At 38.1% G+C, this 16878-nt stretch overlaps 1 protein-coding gene across 4 annotated transcripts in view; it reads right to left on the bottom strand.

Annotated features, from left to right (window-relative positions):
* LOC127421767 (AP-1 complex subunit beta-1) overlaps positions 1-16878 on the bottom strand; it is a 48059-nt gene that overhangs the window by 13372 nt on the left and 17809 nt on the right. For 3 of the 4 annotated variants that reach the window (XM_051664895.1, XM_051664904.1, XM_051664877.1), the window contains exons 13-22: positions 14023-14282; positions 13158-13356; positions 12679-12699; positions 9003-9029; positions 8616-8759; positions 8001-8146; positions 6941-7070; positions 4106-4190; positions 3594-3680; positions 972-1126 (exon numbers count right to left, since the gene is read on the bottom strand). In XM_051664895.1, coding sequence (XP_051520855.1) covers positions 972-1126; positions 3594-3680; positions 4106-4190; positions 6941-7070; positions 8001-8146; positions 8616-8759; positions 9003-9029; positions 12679-12699; positions 13158-13356; positions 14023-14282 — 1254 coding nt within the window. The remainder of the gene's footprint in view (positions 1-971; positions 1127-3593; positions 3681-4105; positions 4191-6940; positions 7071-8000; positions 8147-8615; positions 8760-9002; positions 9030-12678; positions 12700-13157; positions 13357-14022; positions 14283-16878) is intronic. The other variant, XM_051664886.1, reaches the window with a different exon arrangement.

The following is a 16878-nucleotide window of genomic DNA, read 5'->3' on the forward strand; positions in this document are numbered from 1 at the left end:
AATAAAATGCCACTTAATTTTTCATAAAATGTTTTATAACTATATTGTAAAAAGCAGTTTTTTATATGAATGTAAAATTATAATATCAAGGTTAAGCAATGTAATTGTAAATATTGATGGCGTCTTGCCACCTGTCTCCACATTTGTGTTGAGTTCCGCATTTTTTTTTAATGACCAAAGAAACAGGCTGCATGTTACTTCATATTTTTATTGGCAAACTGGTATAGTATAAATAACATCACATCAATAATTAAAATGGGAGGGCTACAAATGAACATTCAAAATCCAAAAAACACCCACCCGGGCAATTGTATTTTCTGTTAATCTAAAGTTGATGTTTCAGACACCTGTTGCAGAATAGAAAATTAAAGTATATGGTCCATGGCCCATTTGTATACATTGCACAGTCGTTTATTTTCCAAACATAAACTATACATGTTTTCGTAGTCTATTTTCACCTGGTAGACTGACTTGTCCACTCGCAGCTTTCCATGTGGCTGTTTTCCTATTTATGTCTCTATAAACGCTCAAAGAAACGTTATTTGTCAGGAAGAAATTCAACAACAGCGAGTATATTCATCTCCATGTTGTTTTTGACTACATAAAAGCTAAGTGTTGATTGGTTATGAATAAATTTATCTCTGATTGGTCATTGACAAGCGGCAGCTGCGGAAAGATAAAATGTTTATATCTTGCACTGTGTGCGCCGCAAGCAGTCGTGCACAACAAAGCGGCAGGTTTCTCGTGAACGAGCTTGGAAAGTGGTGCCGACTGTTGCCTCCGTTTTGTCGCCTGCCGCCTCTCTCTCTCACTGAAAATGAATAGGGAAAGCGTGGTGACCAAGTCCCATGTAAAATCGCCTTTATTGATCTGTGTGTGCGCGTGTGTGTTTGAGTGCTACTTGCTAGTCTCTTCAAATCCTTTTAAAAACTACTACAACGTCCTCCATCTCTCTCTCTATTTCCACTTACTGTGTAGCTGGGGTTGCCGGTCTGCACACGCATTTCAGCCAGCACCCATATGCCGTTGGTGAGTTTGATAGACTGGTACAGCATGTCCTGTCCGTCCACTGTTCTCTTGGCTATGGTGAAGATATTACTGCCCTGCAGCTTGTTACTTGCCGTGTCTGTGTGAATAAAAAAAAGAGATTTGATACTCATTAATAAAATACAAACTCAAATATCATGGGCTTTCAGAAGATGAACTGAACCTGAGGTAGACTCTATGGCTACATTCGCAAAGTTGTTTATCTTAACCTACATGTTTCAATGCGCTCCACCAGGCACTAATTACACTGATTTAAGTCTCACAAACCTTACAAATTTGCATAAATTGCTTTCAAAAAGTATAATTAAAGGTGCAATATGTAAAATGTTTCATGTACTATTTGCCTTTTTTTTGCCAATGTGTGAACGGCTTGTAACGCAACTTAAAAAAATGAGTCCTCCCGGACTTCCTAGGTTGCCTATTAAAGCCTGTAAACTGATTTTCATGTGAAGGGAGTGGGTCGCTTTTGCCGGGAAAATCCAAAGGATGTGAAGTTTATGCGCACTCCCGAGAGCCTTGCCTCAGACAGTAGCTTCTCTTCCGCTATTCAACAGCAACGACAAACTGCAACACTAGGTAATGTTATCTTAGAGATGGAACCCAGCAAATGTCTGGTTCCCAGCACAACACCGACTCCTACACAAACTCAGAGTAAAAAAAAAAAAAAAAAAAAAAAAAATTTATCTACTGAATCTTGGCTAAGCGGGAACGTGATCGTGGTCAGGCGAAAACTAGAGTGAACATCAGCAGGGTATTTGATTCCTGGAGGGACCGTTGTTCGGTTTTGGGGATCAAAACCGAACCTGAATTGGCGTTCTTCTTATTGGACAGGTAAGCTTACATAACTGCAAAGCATGTGAAATATAGTGTCATAAGGATTGATCTGTGTAATTTTAGCTAACTTGGTCTTGCCTGCTAACGCTGATGAATTGCAAGCTACATTGCTTTGTAACTTTCAAGTTATTTCAACGATCCTCTCTTTACACTAAAAGTCAGGTTAATGTCAATGTTAATCTGTAATTATTCAGCAAGGTAAACTAAAATAACACATGAAATGAATGCTCGACAATGTTCAAGATAATGCAAAAAGACCCATTCATTAGTGTAACGTAACTTGGTTATACAGAAAATATATACATTCTATTATTATAAAACAATAGCGCATCCATATATCAAAATGACAGTTGTGATGGAATCACATCAATACTCAATTGTATCAACATATTTATAATGTACAGTCTATTTTATAAACAACTACTGTCATCATCCACCAAATTTAGCTAACAGCTATTGATAAAGCTGGCTAGCTATCTAACGCTGACATTGACTACATTTATACAACAGCCTATGTATCATGCAAAGAAAAGTGATTACTTCAAACTACAGTCTTGCATAGTCAGACCTATATCCACACTTTGTTTTAGCCCTGGTCCAGCGCTGGAGAGTAAATTATATTATGCAGTCTCAAAGTTTGTAGTAAAACAATCATAACTGTGTAATTGTAATTATGTTACCTCATCTGTCAGCATGATGTCGGTGAATCACGTTCAGCCTCTTTGTACGTTACGTCATTGTTTTGGTTGATGCTCGCCCTATAGAGTGTGTGCACGAGCGCGAGCACGAGCAACAGGTAGATGGCTGCAGTTCACTTAAGGGCCACAGGTGTCATTAATAACAAGGGTTTCTGAATCTTACATACTGCACCTTTAACACAGTAATGGTTCTCAGGTAAACACTTTGAAATATCCAAACCATTAACTGAGTTTGATTCAGACTGATTCACGAATCGGTTTGACAGATTCATAAAAATAAAAAAAAAGGACTCAATTCCTTTGCATATCAGATATGACTAGTTGTCAACGCTGTGCAGTACATTCGTTCTGGCAAGCAACCAACAAGCACAATAAAAAAACTGTATTGTCTGTTTATAGTTTATATAGTTATATTTATAGTTTAACTATAGTTTATAGTTATATTGTGGCACAGAACCCAATCTTTCTCTCTCGTCACATTCAATTCAGACCACAAGCTCAAATTTTGGCAAACTTTAAAATGATTTGGCCATGGGGCTGAGGCTTAAGCTGCTGCTGCTGAATAGCATTACACGAAACACTGGTACCAGTTTATATTAATACCACGAGCGAGAAAGTGAGATAGACACCCACTGTGCATTCATTAGTAATATCACTGTGAGTGTGTGTGTGTGTGTGTGTTCATGATGGTGTGCTTCACCATTATTTCATGCAAACAGCCATGCGGAAGATTCCCCAAAAACCTGCCTGAAGTTAAATACACCCAGACATGCCAACAGATTCCCACTGCTCTTAGAGGCAGACGGGGATATAGAGTTTGTGTGATTATTAGAAAGACAGTGTGGACGTTATAAAAAAAAGCTTTCAGATAAATGTAGAGCTCTGCCCTCCACCCTTTCTTCGCTCATTTGTTTTCATTTCCTCTGTTTATTTTCCATTTCTATCTCACATTATCTCCCCTCATCTGTTTCCAAATTCATACACCAGTGCATGGCACTTATGTATGCCTATTACCTGAGTTGAGGTGGATGTCTTTGATTTGGAACTGTGTCTCGTTCTCGTTTGGAATGTCTTTCCACGTGGCCAGGAAAACCTGACGGTCTGAAGATTTGAAAGACAAAAAAAAATAAAATAATAATAATTCTTGTGAGAAGGACAGCAATGCAAAAAACAAGAATGCAGTTTGTTTGTGTGTGCGTGTACACGCGTGCGTGTGTATGCATGCATGCATAGGGGTGTGAATCTCCTGCAGAGATCTGACTCCATTCGAGTGACTCCTGGGGAAAACTGCCCATGCGTAAGCACACTCACACTCTCTCACTCTCACTTGGACACAGATCAAAACTCTGAGGTCCAGCACATGTGCTCAAAATTGTTTGTGAGCAAAAAAAAAAAAAAAAAAAAAAAAAAGAAGAAGAAGAAAAAAAAAGATTTCATTAAAGCACTGACGTCACAATCATCTGAAGCACTCATGTTTATGTCTGAGAGGATGCAGGCAGCAATTAAGGGTGCGCACACACACTCACCCATCTTTCCGTCCTCTACAAAGAGCAGACTGATGGGATACTGGCAACTGAAGTAGAACACGTCAATGTTATTCTTCACAGCTACCTGCAAAACCAACAAACAGAGAGAGAGAAAACAACACTTTACTACTGGGATTGGAGACACACTTTGGACTTAAAAAGCACTTAAACCGCATTAAAGGTGCTGTAAACCATTTTAGCCATTCTAGAACGTTCACCAGACTTAGCCGTTGATTGGTCACGCACCCACTTTATGAAACCTTGCACTTTTGAGTGTTTCGCAGGAGCAGGACAGAATACCAGCACTTTTATGAGCCAATATGGGCTGCCCTGTGAACGTGCACTGTGAATGACAGGCAGAAAGTCTTCTAATTGGCTTAATAAATGAACTGACCGCAGTCTGGGGACATCTTTTTCGCCACTATTTACCAGGCCTAGGGCTGTTACTGAGACAGGTGTGATATTTAATGGCACCTATTTCAATGATATCTAAAAAGGAAGTTTTCTGCATGTTGTTAAAAATAACTTACAGCACATTTAAGAGCAAAATGATTCAATTCACAATTTCTTCCAAAATGAAGAAGCTCTTTCTCCATTGCTTTCAAAGGAGGTACGGTACATGTATGCACACGCGCGCACACACACACACACTCTCTGAATATTAGGGAATGCTGGTCCTTTGATCATCTCCTTTTACATTTTGCTTTTCTCTCTATTCTTTTGTTTAAGTCCCTTTGTGGGCTTTCAAAGGTTGAGTTCAGCTCCTTTGTTTGTACATGTATCTGTATGCCAGTATGTGAACTTCAAACATGCTCAAATGCCTTTGAGGCAGTGCCTCACTAAGAGGATGCAAGATGCCCACTGACAGTTTGAGAAAAACAAAGTGAGTGTGTCTGTCTTGAGTAATCAGAATCAAAAGCACCTGTGCCAGTAAATATCCAGTCATGGAGTCAGATGTTCCAGCCAAACTCGGATCCATCATCAAAGCAGCAATATTCAACACTTTTGTAGCACTGTTTTTTTTTTCTTCTCTTAAATCCACTTGCAATGTTAGTCAAGATTTCATGCACCAAAAATAGTCATAAATTAATTTTTCATTACCATTTCCCACCCTTTCTTTAACCCATAAAATGACACAGACATTTTTGCTATTGCATCTTCTAGAGACTTCCACAAATTAATGACCTTTGTTATGATTAGTGACAGACCGATATATTGTCCAGGCCGATTAATCAGCCGTTATTTGGCCATTTTGAGATTATCGTCCGATAACTGTGCTGATTGGCCGATTAACAAAGTGGCCATTCCACCCAGGGTCATTTCCAAAATCTACCAACAGCCTTTATCTATGGAATTTTTGTACAACTATATCTGCTCAAGGCCATTACAAAAACCATATTGGTCGACCATTAGTTATGATTAGCAACCCTTCTAACCCTTTCATCATGTTTAATTTGTTGATAACTGAGCTAAACACCATCATAGAGATTTGTTGCTCTCTTGGCCTGATGCATTATTATTTGCCTTATGAATGCTGACATTGAATCAAGCTTACAGAAAAGAAAAAAGTTACATAACGGTAAGTTGGAGTAAAATTCACTTCCTGTGATATCATGGATCTATTATCAGCAGTCATATGAAATTAATAGCCACAACCTCTCTGAAAATATCAGCCTTTCTAATCCGGAGCTGCAAAGTGATTGGAAACTGGTCAGCCAAAGTAAGTCCAGAAAAAATGCACATGCTGAAACTGTATATGTAATATATGCTAGTATTATTGCATGTGTTACATCAGTCCAGCAAAAGTGCAGAGGTATAAAATACATGTTGCCTCCTGCGACTCGCAATGAAAATCCCACAATCATTATCAAACAGCTCTCTCAGTCACTAAACCCCTGCTGATGACTTCAGTGATACAGATTGAGCAGAAAGTGAAAGAGGTGGATTTATGATTAACTATTAAAGGCCAATCTAACATCTATGCTCTTCTGAACATGACATTCACTGATCTCTCTCCAAGAAAGCTTAATGTATGCATATAATCTGAAAATGGAATTAAAATGTTCCCTGGGACTCTATAAACCCTTAAGATTAATTCTTAACATTAAAACACTATCACTTTAAATCTCTTTTAAAAGGAGAAAGAAAGAGATTGCACTAAGAGCAGTATCTAGCCAAATAAATATTTTCTAGCTGAGCATAACGAGGAAAATGTATGCTGTAGCCAACAAAATACTTAGAAATTGAAAATGGAGAGAGAAACAGAAACCTCCTTCCTACATTGGGCACTTGCTTCATCCTAAAGTTAATGTGTTACAAGCTCCACACAATCTCCTCCCTCAATTACTACCGATTAGTGATTACTCTGCACCATAAAGAGACCATTTTAATCAGCATCCTCATCCTCTGCCTTCCTCTCGCAGTCTCTGTGGTCTATTCCCCAGTGCATTCACTGGAGAATACTGAATGACTTCACTGCGAGAGATAATCAGGCCCAGTTTATTCAGACCGCAGCCCCTATTGCTGTACTGCTGCAGACATAAAACCCTGATCGACAGAGGACAGAAGTGGACATGGATAAAGAGAGAGGCCATAACACTAATGATATTTTTATAACTGGACCTCTTCTGAGCAGCTGCATCCCCAGAAACCACCCACACCTAGTGTTCCTACAGTCCCTGGAGTGGCTGTTTCTGGCTGCATCCTCTGCCAATGTTAACTGGGAGCTTGCTTTGTTTCTTCATGTGTTGGTGTACGTATACAAGCACAACACTCATGCAGCATTTCATACCGTGCGTACAGTACGATGCTACATTAATGCAGTAAGAATGTTACCTGGAGATTGGTAAGAGGTTCCATTTTCATGACGGGGCCGCTTGTGCTGAGAGGCAGGCTGACATCAATGGTCTGATTGGGGCTCAGAGGAGTGAGAACCTGCAGAGGACCAGCAGGGGATAGACCAAAACTACAGAAAGACAGAGAAATACAGTTAGCTCAGTATTTAACTTAGGATATGCTTCAAATTTCAGTATAATGCTTCAAAAATACAACCTTGATCCACAGAGTGGTGCTTGCTAAGGAAAGCACCATAATTACTACTGCTTTCAACAAAACTCTAACTAGTGATGCATCGAAATGAAAATTCTTAGCCGAAACCGAAAATTATTTTCTGCCAAGAATTTTAATTTCAGTGCATCACTAGTTAGAGGTTTGTTGAAATCCCTAAACAAGTAAGCAAAAATTATTATTTTAAATGAGACTTTGTTTGGAATAATTAAATTCTAAAATGTTATAATTATGTATGACCTAAAACCACTTTTTCTATAATTACACATTATTTCATTATAGAGAAGCTGGAAAACAATTCCATAAAAAACGTATAGCCTATTAAGAAACCTGTTGTTAACTACTCTACTGAATAATGCAGCAGCAAAATGAATAGTAATTCCAGTGAAAAATAAAGCCAGTTCTATTGGCACATGTTTTTTTATTCAAATAGATTTAAGATCATTGATGGAGGGACCTAAGTTATATCTAGGATAAGAGAATATCATAAATACTTGGGGGTTTGACTTGGGCCAGTCAAAATGCTTTTTAAGGAACCACCCAGAACAACTTAGCAACTGCACAGCAACGTAGCATTCATATATACACATGCTTCAGAAAATGTAAAAATCTAGTTATATATAAATAGAAGTACAACCTTCTGTTGCCCTATAATTTGTATTTATACAAAGGTCTAGATATGTAGATCTCTAATATTATCAAATTTATGCATGCCTAGCATGCCCCTCAATTGTCCTACAGACAAAACCATATAAATAAAAGCAAAGTTTTTCAGGCAGGCCTCCAAACAGATTTGTAGAAGAAAACTAACAAACAATCTCCATCCCACCTGTTCCTGTTGAACTGAATGGCAAAGTCAGTCATAACGCTCATGGCTTTGTTGGTGAGAGACAGATCCATCTGTATGACCCCACCACGTCGGGCAAACGTCCCAGAAATCTCCAGCCCTTTAGCCTTCATGGCTGGTAACCACATCTGAATATAAACAATTGAGTGTGTTTGGGACAGAAAGAAAGGGGTCATCACACTGGACATGTTCTGTCTGCACTGTTTTTGTTGGTCTCATTATTGTATTGGTCTGTAAAACTGTTGGTCTATGTACTCAACTGAAAGCATTTTTGGCCATTTTAGCATCTCACTCCATGATCATTGTGTTTTTAAAATAAAACTAGTTAAACTTTTGTTATGCGGCTCATCAGCGAGTTTTAAAATGATGGGTCAATCAGAAGCTGGGGAGGAGGGGGGGACCTTTCGAGACCCCTGTGCTCTGAATTCTATTTCATTTTAAAATACAAGAGCACATCCTGTGTGTATGCCTCCTAAGAGTCAAGAAAACACTGTTGCATTACAAATTGACTTAAAGATAAGGGAAACTGCTTATAATAGACTGCTGAGGTCATAAGCAGAGTTATTGACTGAGAGTATTGATCAATTCAAGACTTACAATTTTAGGAGCAATGTAGGATCCTGTTGGCATGCCAACACCCCCACCAAGGTCAAAGAGGTCTCCCAATCCACCTCCAACAGCAGGAGCGCCGCCGAGAGCAGCAGGCATGGCTGCTGGGGCCATCCCCAGACTGGCACTCATCTGAGTAGAGGGAGAGGAGTATTACAATCAATTACAGCCCTTCTAAACTGTTATGAGACCATCAGAAAAGCGGCATGCAGAGAAATTAACTACAAATACATGGAGGTAGAAATTAACAGCCGTTCATCAGCTTCAATGATTAATGAAGGCGAACCCCTCTGTTGATGCTAATCCTCCATTCTAAGTGAACAAGGCACATAAATCTAATTCTGGGTGAACTTTGCTTTACATCCTTTAACTTACCGAAGGACTTCCACCGATGTCTCCCAGCTGGAAAAAGAGGACAAAAATTGAGTCAGGATCAACAGCAAGGAAAGATGCTGCTATTCAGGATTATTATGAAGAGGGTGATGAGGGGGGAACAAGCTCAGTGGGAAGTGGATGACAGGAAACAGCAGGTGAGCTGCTAAGGAAGCTGTGTGCCATTACTGCAACTTCTGAGAATACTGAGGGCCATGTCTAAGTGCTTTACTCTCTCTACAATCTATTTTTTTTTTATTTTGTAAAACAATCAACAACATACAGTTACATACTGACACAAAAGACAACACTACACTTACATTCACAGACCCTCTCTGCCATCCAAAATATGTACAAATTTGGACCCAGATCTAAACAGAATTTTTGTAACTTTGCAACTCCACAAATGAGAAGCAAGAAAACATCCTACATGTAACTAACACTCAGTGTTTCCAAATGCATTGAACTTCCTCTTAGCGCTCAAAGTTAAGAATATATCATGACAACCACAAATTCTTGTGAGCAATAACTAATATAACAGGTATTTTACCTCCTTAGTTAGGGAGACTAAAAAATTAAGTCATTGTTGCCATCAAAATATGGTAATTTTTGAATGTACTTGGTGTTTAGTTGAATACCACTACTTCCATGAAGTATTAAAATAAAAACAAAACTAAGTTTTGCAATGAATGATAGGGCTAAAATAAAACAACATACAATTTTCAGTTAACTGTAGGCAACAGTATAGTAAGCTTAGGTTAACTCCACATCAGATATGCTTTGTGAAACAACCTAGCTTGATGTGTTGATCAAAAAAGGCTTTTGCATCCAAAGGTGATTTAAATGAATGATTAGTATTGTCAAAAGTGAAGCGCAGTTTTGCCGGCTGATGTAGGCCATAGGAAATCCCAGCCTGCTTGAGCACAGAGTTGAAGGCAGCTCTTCAACGACTTAAATCAGCGCTCATGTCTGGAATTCATGCACCAGTTTTTTTTTTTTCTTTTTTGATTTTCTCCCCTTTTTCTCCCAATTTGGAATGCCCAATTCCCAATGTGCTTTTTAAGCCCTCGTGGTCGCGTAGTGATTCGCCTCAATCCGGGTGGCGGAGGACGAATCCCAGCTGCCTCCGTGTCTGACCGGCTGATATTTTCTGACACGTCAACCCATGTATCTTATCACATGGCTTGTTGAGCGTGTTGCCACGGAGACATAGTGCATGTGGAGGCTTCACGCCATCCACCGCGGCAGCCACGCTCAACTCACCACGCGCCCCACCAAGAACGAACCACATTATTGCGACCACGAGGAGATTACCCCATGTGACTCTACCCTCCCTAGCAACCGGGCCAATTTGGTTGCTTAGGAGACCTGGCTGGAGTCACTCAGCACACCAGGAGTGGTAGCCAGCGACTTTTACCACTGAGCTACCCAGGTCCCCGCTACTCACGCACCATTTTATGTAAGCTCGCTGCGTTTCCTGGAGGCTTGGAGAATCCTGGCCTTGTCGGAAAAGTAATGCAGGCTTAAATCATTGCTCGGGCCTGTCACCGGTCATGTTATCTTGCTTCAGGCTGGGGTTATCAAGGCGAGCCTGCTTCGCCATCGATTTCTTTAATGGATATACTCATCATTTTGGAAGGAATCAATTATCAAAGGAGGTACAAAATGTTCGACAGAAGACTATCCCACTTTTCAAATGTTTTGAGTGTGTCTTACTTAAATTAAAATGAAAACTGAATTTGAAATTGTGTAAAAGCACACTGAACTTGTGACTACTCCATGGTCTTGCTGCCTGAAAAACACTACTCTCTCTATATACTAATGACTATTTTCATTATACAAAACATTTGAGACACACCTACATGTGTGTAACTAGAACTATCACTACAAATGTATCAAGACAACACAAAGGAGATAAGCTGCTCTTAGAGCAGGGGTGTCCAAACTCCAGCCACCTTTTTTAGGAATAGAACATAATTTGGCCCACTGTTGAGAAATTATGTACAGCACTATCATGTACAGCCACATTTAACAGCGCATTGTGTCCATTAGTGCGTTCTCTTTCCAGTCGCCACCAGTTTCATCCACTGGCAGACAGGAGTGGCAACAGAAGTTTGGAATACTCTAGATTTCCATGGATCAAGCGACATGCAAAAAGAATTATGCATTTTTTGTTAAAGGACTGGTATCAAGTACATTTGTATCAGAGAAAAGATACTTAATCTCATGTACTTGTTCCTGTTAAAATGTCCCAATACCATGCATCATACATGTAAGTCGTTGTGTAGCGCGAGCAGCGGAACCGAGTTTATTGAGGGCGCACAGAGACACGCAAGCAAGCACACTCTCCCTGAATGTCCTCAGTAGCGCTGGGAAGTTTAGTTAATTGTATTTAAATGGTTTGTTCTGATGTTTCATTGAAACAAGAAAAGTGCTTCACGGGCTTCCCAGCACCACTTGAGTGAGGAGTGACATAAGAGAGAGCACTTAATAAACTCACACATCTGTGCCTGTACTGCATGTGCTCAGCTTGCACAACTGTGTCAACAAAATAAAAGGAAGAGCAATCATTTTATGTATATGTATTTGTAACGCAAGTAACAAGAGAACAAACTATAATTGAATTACTGAAAAATAAGAGTTATTGATTCTGATTATTGTAATGGGTCACACTCAATAATGCTCAGTAGCAGCTCTATATGTGCTCTGCAGTGAAACTGAATGGATAAAAAGATAACGGTCAAAATAGAATGGTCAAAAAGATAAAATTGTGAATAATGGAGTACATTATTTCATATAAGACTCATCACTGTTCCATTACAAGTATTCTTGGTGAGTGAAATAGCCTATCCTTTATTAATATGTAGGGCTTACACAAGCATTCTATAGAGCACAAAGTGTGATTAAAACTCATAGTAACTCATAAAAACTCAACACATAGTATTAAGCACACAATATATAGTCACTTTTGTATTATTATTATTACAGCGACGTGGCCACAACACCTTATTTTTCTTCTGCATTTGGCCCCCAATAAAAAAGTTTGGACACCCCTGTCTTAGAGACATAGAGACACTTCATACTGATGTGAGACCAGTTTCTCTTGTTTTCTCATGATGGTCTATATTAATCTTTAAGGGGACTGGTCTAAGATCAGTACAGAGGAATAACTCAAGGACAAACCCAAAGTTGAGAACACCCACACAAATCTCTCTCTCACTATAATCAGAAGATGGCTGAGGAGACTGTACTTCTGTCCTGTGGAAAACACTCGGCTAATAGAGGAATGTGGTATAGATCAAATGTTTCAAATAGATCAAAAGAGAAGAAATAAGGGAAATTATGTTGGGGATGAACTGTTCATTATTGCACCCAGAAACTAATGCTGACCAGTATTTCTAAAACTCAAGTCTAAGTCTTTTCATATGTGTTATGATAATGTAAACAATTCAAACCAATCTTAAAGATGCTTAATGCAGATATTCTTTAAATGTTACAACAAAAATGTAATGCAGTGTATAATAGCACAATATCGGGCTACAAATTTAAAGGTAAACTGTCATCAATGAAACAGCCCTCTGCTGGTGTGAAAAGCAGCACAGTTACCCAGTTTAGAGGAATTAAATTGCATGATATGAAAAAGTGACTGTCTGATTTCTCTTTCACTTAGTTTAATTACCGTATCTGATTCATCGCCCATCTGCAAGTGTAGCGCAAGGATAAAAAAAGAAGAAGAAGAGAAACAAGAGTCAAAAAAAAAAAAAAAAAAGAGGACCAGAGCGGAAAATCAGGCACGGAAAGTTTACTCTGATTATGCAAGACCATCTGTGATTCTCAAAAGACACAATAACACTGGCTAAAGGGATTTTGGATGTGTGCGTTTTCGATCTGGGATCAGATTCCACTCTTTGATGATCTTGATTTAGTAAAGTAGGCCTGGATCCACTCCACAACCTATGTGCTAGCTGAATGTACAGTATGTGCCAATTACAAACAAACATCACCTAAACAGGCCTGCTTCTTTATACAAACACATGCTGTAACAGGAACAGATGGATATATTCATTTTAGTAATTACACACTAAGTTCATATTATTTCATCACAAAAGGTGTGATTAGGTTTGGAGCAAGCAAGAGAAGGTGGAACGAGTAACATACCAGACTATCCAGACCTCCTCCCAATAGGTCCATGGCTCCCATCTGCATAGAGGGCTGAACTGAAGGGACAGTGGCAGTGGGCGGGGCCAGGTCCAGGTTCAACAGGTCTCCTAGGAGATCACCCTGTGATGGAATGACAGCAGGTGGAGCTTCAGAAGGTCCAGACAGGACAACATCAGGGCTTTCGGCACTCTCACCACTGAAAGAGAGAGAGCAAAACAATAAAACAGATTAACTATTATTCAAAAATCCTCCACAGGTTAAATGAGTAAATATATATAAATCAGACTTTTTCCACTGAGGTTACACAAAAGTAGAGATGTCCGATACCGATACTGGTATCTGAATCAGGTCCGATACCACACTCATGTACTTGTAAAAATGCTCCGATACAAAAACCGATACAATCTGATATATGAATGTCATTCCGTAAACATTCAGCGCACATATTAAAATCACGCTATGCCCTAGTGAGATTATTTAGCCACAAAAGCTGTGATTTAATTAGATAAATACTGTATATAGTTTGCATGAGCTGTGCGCTTCAAATGTGAGCGCTTGTGAATTTGTGGGGAGGAAAATTTTTTATATATTTTCATTTTATTCGTTTTAATGAAATAATTCATTTATACACCATTTTGATGATAAAACTGAAATAAACTGTTGATATGGAATTAAAAATAAAAAAATAAAAAATAAAAAAATAAAAAATAAAACAGGTTTTGGCCTCAGTATCTGCGAGTACCAAAAAGGAAGTATCGGTACTTGTTCTATAAAAAAAAAAAAAAAAAAAAAAAAAAAAAAAAAAAAGGTAGCGGGATGTCCCTACACAAAAGGCAAGCATATAAACAAATCAGAGACTCACGAGCCAGCACGTGCAGTGAGTCTCTTGTGCTGAACACCACGGCTGCCTTCCACAAAGGCACTGGGGGGCTTGTGATAGACGGAGGCCAGAGTACCGATGTGGCATATGAGCTCCTCCAGAAGGGTGGGCTCAATCAGGTCCGTCTCCTCAGAGATCAGAGGCTTTTCGGCCAGCACTACCTCTTTAGCTGCCACAGGGTCAGTGGAGAGCAGACGCCAGTAGATGTAGCCACGATCACGCAGGTCAGGGTTATCAGAATCCTGGAAATTTAGAAAGAGACCAAAATACAGGGAAAGTGAAATTGATCAATAGAGAACTGTGAGTAATCACTTTCCACATCATATTATGTGACAGTACAGCTGCATAATTATCAGAAAAATCCTAATCGTCGATTACTTTTATACTACATTTCCTACATATTTTAATTGTGTTTATTAATAAATCTTAATTAACAGAATTTACATCAAAATTTATTTTGTGTTTAGCAACTGCATACCAAATTCTTTATGCAGGCTCCACATCCCAAACCAGCTGAAATGGTGTTCCTGAATCAACTTATAGCTATTTTAAATATCAGTAAGTCAAGATTTCACACTGACCCTTTCAGCTGCATAAAAAGAACCATGTCAAATTCTTAATAAATTATACACAAAAAGTGAGTAACGTACATGACTAGAATGCTCCCAACCCATTACATTCACTGACGTTTTTACTGCAAATTCACATAACTTTAAACACTGAAGGTCAGCGCAAGATCATTGACTTTCTGTGTGCAGAGCTCTGTACTCTCATGAATACTCCAATTTTAACGCATCTGATTCACCACTGTATTCATGCGCACAGCAGACATGCAATGTTTTGGCTATAATGCTCTCCCACTGCAAAAAAACATGTTGCAAATAGAACATTTTGACAAAATGGGAGTAGACCTAAAATGGAATGCTGTAATCAATACTTTTCACAATGAGTTAAATGCACCAGCCGTAATCATGATCTTGATGATTTTTTATATATATATATATATATATATATATATATATATATATATATATATATATATATATATATATATATATATGATCAATTGTGCAGAGTAAATCTTCTTGAAGGAAGTGAAATTGAGTGAGTATGGGTGACTCTGTTTTGATTGTACTTTCCACAAAACCTTAATGGACAGAGTTTTGTGTAAATAATGCAGAACTCTGCCTGAGGACTAATTCATCTGCCTGATAAGATCAAGTGATGCAACAGCAAAACAGTGGTGAGAGAATTTGATCTAGAGGCCATAACACAGCACCTGGGATAGAGGAGGATTTTTCTTATTCTGACAGAACCCTGGCTCTGAGTACAGCCTTTGGCACTGAAACTCAAAGTTAATAATGACAAGATTCAGTCTCAGATCTCAGTCTGACAGCACAGGCTCACAGCTTCTCTGAATATTAACAAGATCATAAAAATGCTTCCTTAATCTTACACACACACATTGAATTACTAAGAAGCTACATCCCTCAGATGTACACTACTGGTCAAAAGTTTTGAAACACTTATTCTTTATTATAATTTTGTTTTTGTTTTTGTTTTTTGTTTTTTCACATTTTAGAATAATAGTAAAGTCATCAAAACTATGGAATAACAAATGGAACTATGGGAATTATGTTTTAAAATCCAAAATAAATCAAAACTGTGTTATATTTTAGCATCTTGAAGGTAGTCACCCTTTGCCTAGAATTTGCAGACATTTACTCCTGACATTTTCTCAACCAACTTCTTGAGGTATCACCCTGGGATGCTTTTTAAACAGTATTGAAGGAGTTCCCATCTATGTTGGGCACTTATTGGCTGCTTTTCTTTATTATTTGGTCCAAGTCATCCATTTAAATAAAATGTTTTTTTTTATTAAATTTTTGTTTTATAATGAAATAAATTAATATGGTGGCACAATTTTTGTCTACAAAACTAATTTCAAACATTTAAGCATACTCCTTCAGGTAAAAAGATTTTTAAGATCATGAGAAACATTTAAGTCAAGTGTTTCAAAAGTTTTGACCGGTAGTGTACATTAGGGATGCATTTTCAAAATTGGCTAGTTTATGGGTTGTCTGAATGACAAGTCGGTCTTATGAAGGCCTGTATAATTAGACTGGTTAAGGTTCATGTTTAACAGACACCAATTAGACAAGTTTCCTTGCGATACATCTTTGTACATCAATCAGGTATTATAGAATAACTTCTTTAAAAAGTAATATCTGGATTCTGAATTTCAGTTGATGGTGTGCCAGCAGGTTAATGAATTTCACATCTGTTCGAAGTGGGAGGACAGGACAGGACATCCTACTACAGGGACAAACATACATTTACAAGAGCAAGTGTCTCCAACTTGTCCTGTTAAGAACACGACTCAGATTTAAAAAAAAAAAATTTTTGAAAAAGAAAGCAGAGCTCCAGGCATGCACACTTAATCCGTAATGTGCTGCTTTAATTATCAGAAAAAGCTTGTTCTGATGATGCAGACAAGTGCAACTGGCAATTAAATACTAATTAAATGCTGTGATTTAGAAACCATTTTTACAGTTTAATAAAGGCTTACTAGCATTATGACAATACACAAAAAGTTTTCAATAAATATAAAGCCATTATTTGATTTTTTTAAAAAATATAAATATAATATAATATAATATATATATATATATATATATATATATATATATATATCACACACACACACACACACACACACATATATATATAAACACACACACACAAGTTTTGAATAATGTACAGATTTTGCTGTTTCAGAAGGAAACTGGTACTTTAATTCACCAAAGTGGCATTCAACTGATCACAAAATATAGTCAG

Source organism: Myxocyprinus asiaticus, chromosome 3 (genome assembly GCF_019703515.2).
Source record: "Myxocyprinus asiaticus isolate MX2 ecotype Aquarium Trade chromosome 3, UBuf_Myxa_2, whole genome shotgun sequence".
Taxonomy (NCBI): domain Eukaryota; kingdom Metazoa; phylum Chordata; class Actinopteri; order Cypriniformes; family Catostomidae; genus Myxocyprinus; species Myxocyprinus asiaticus.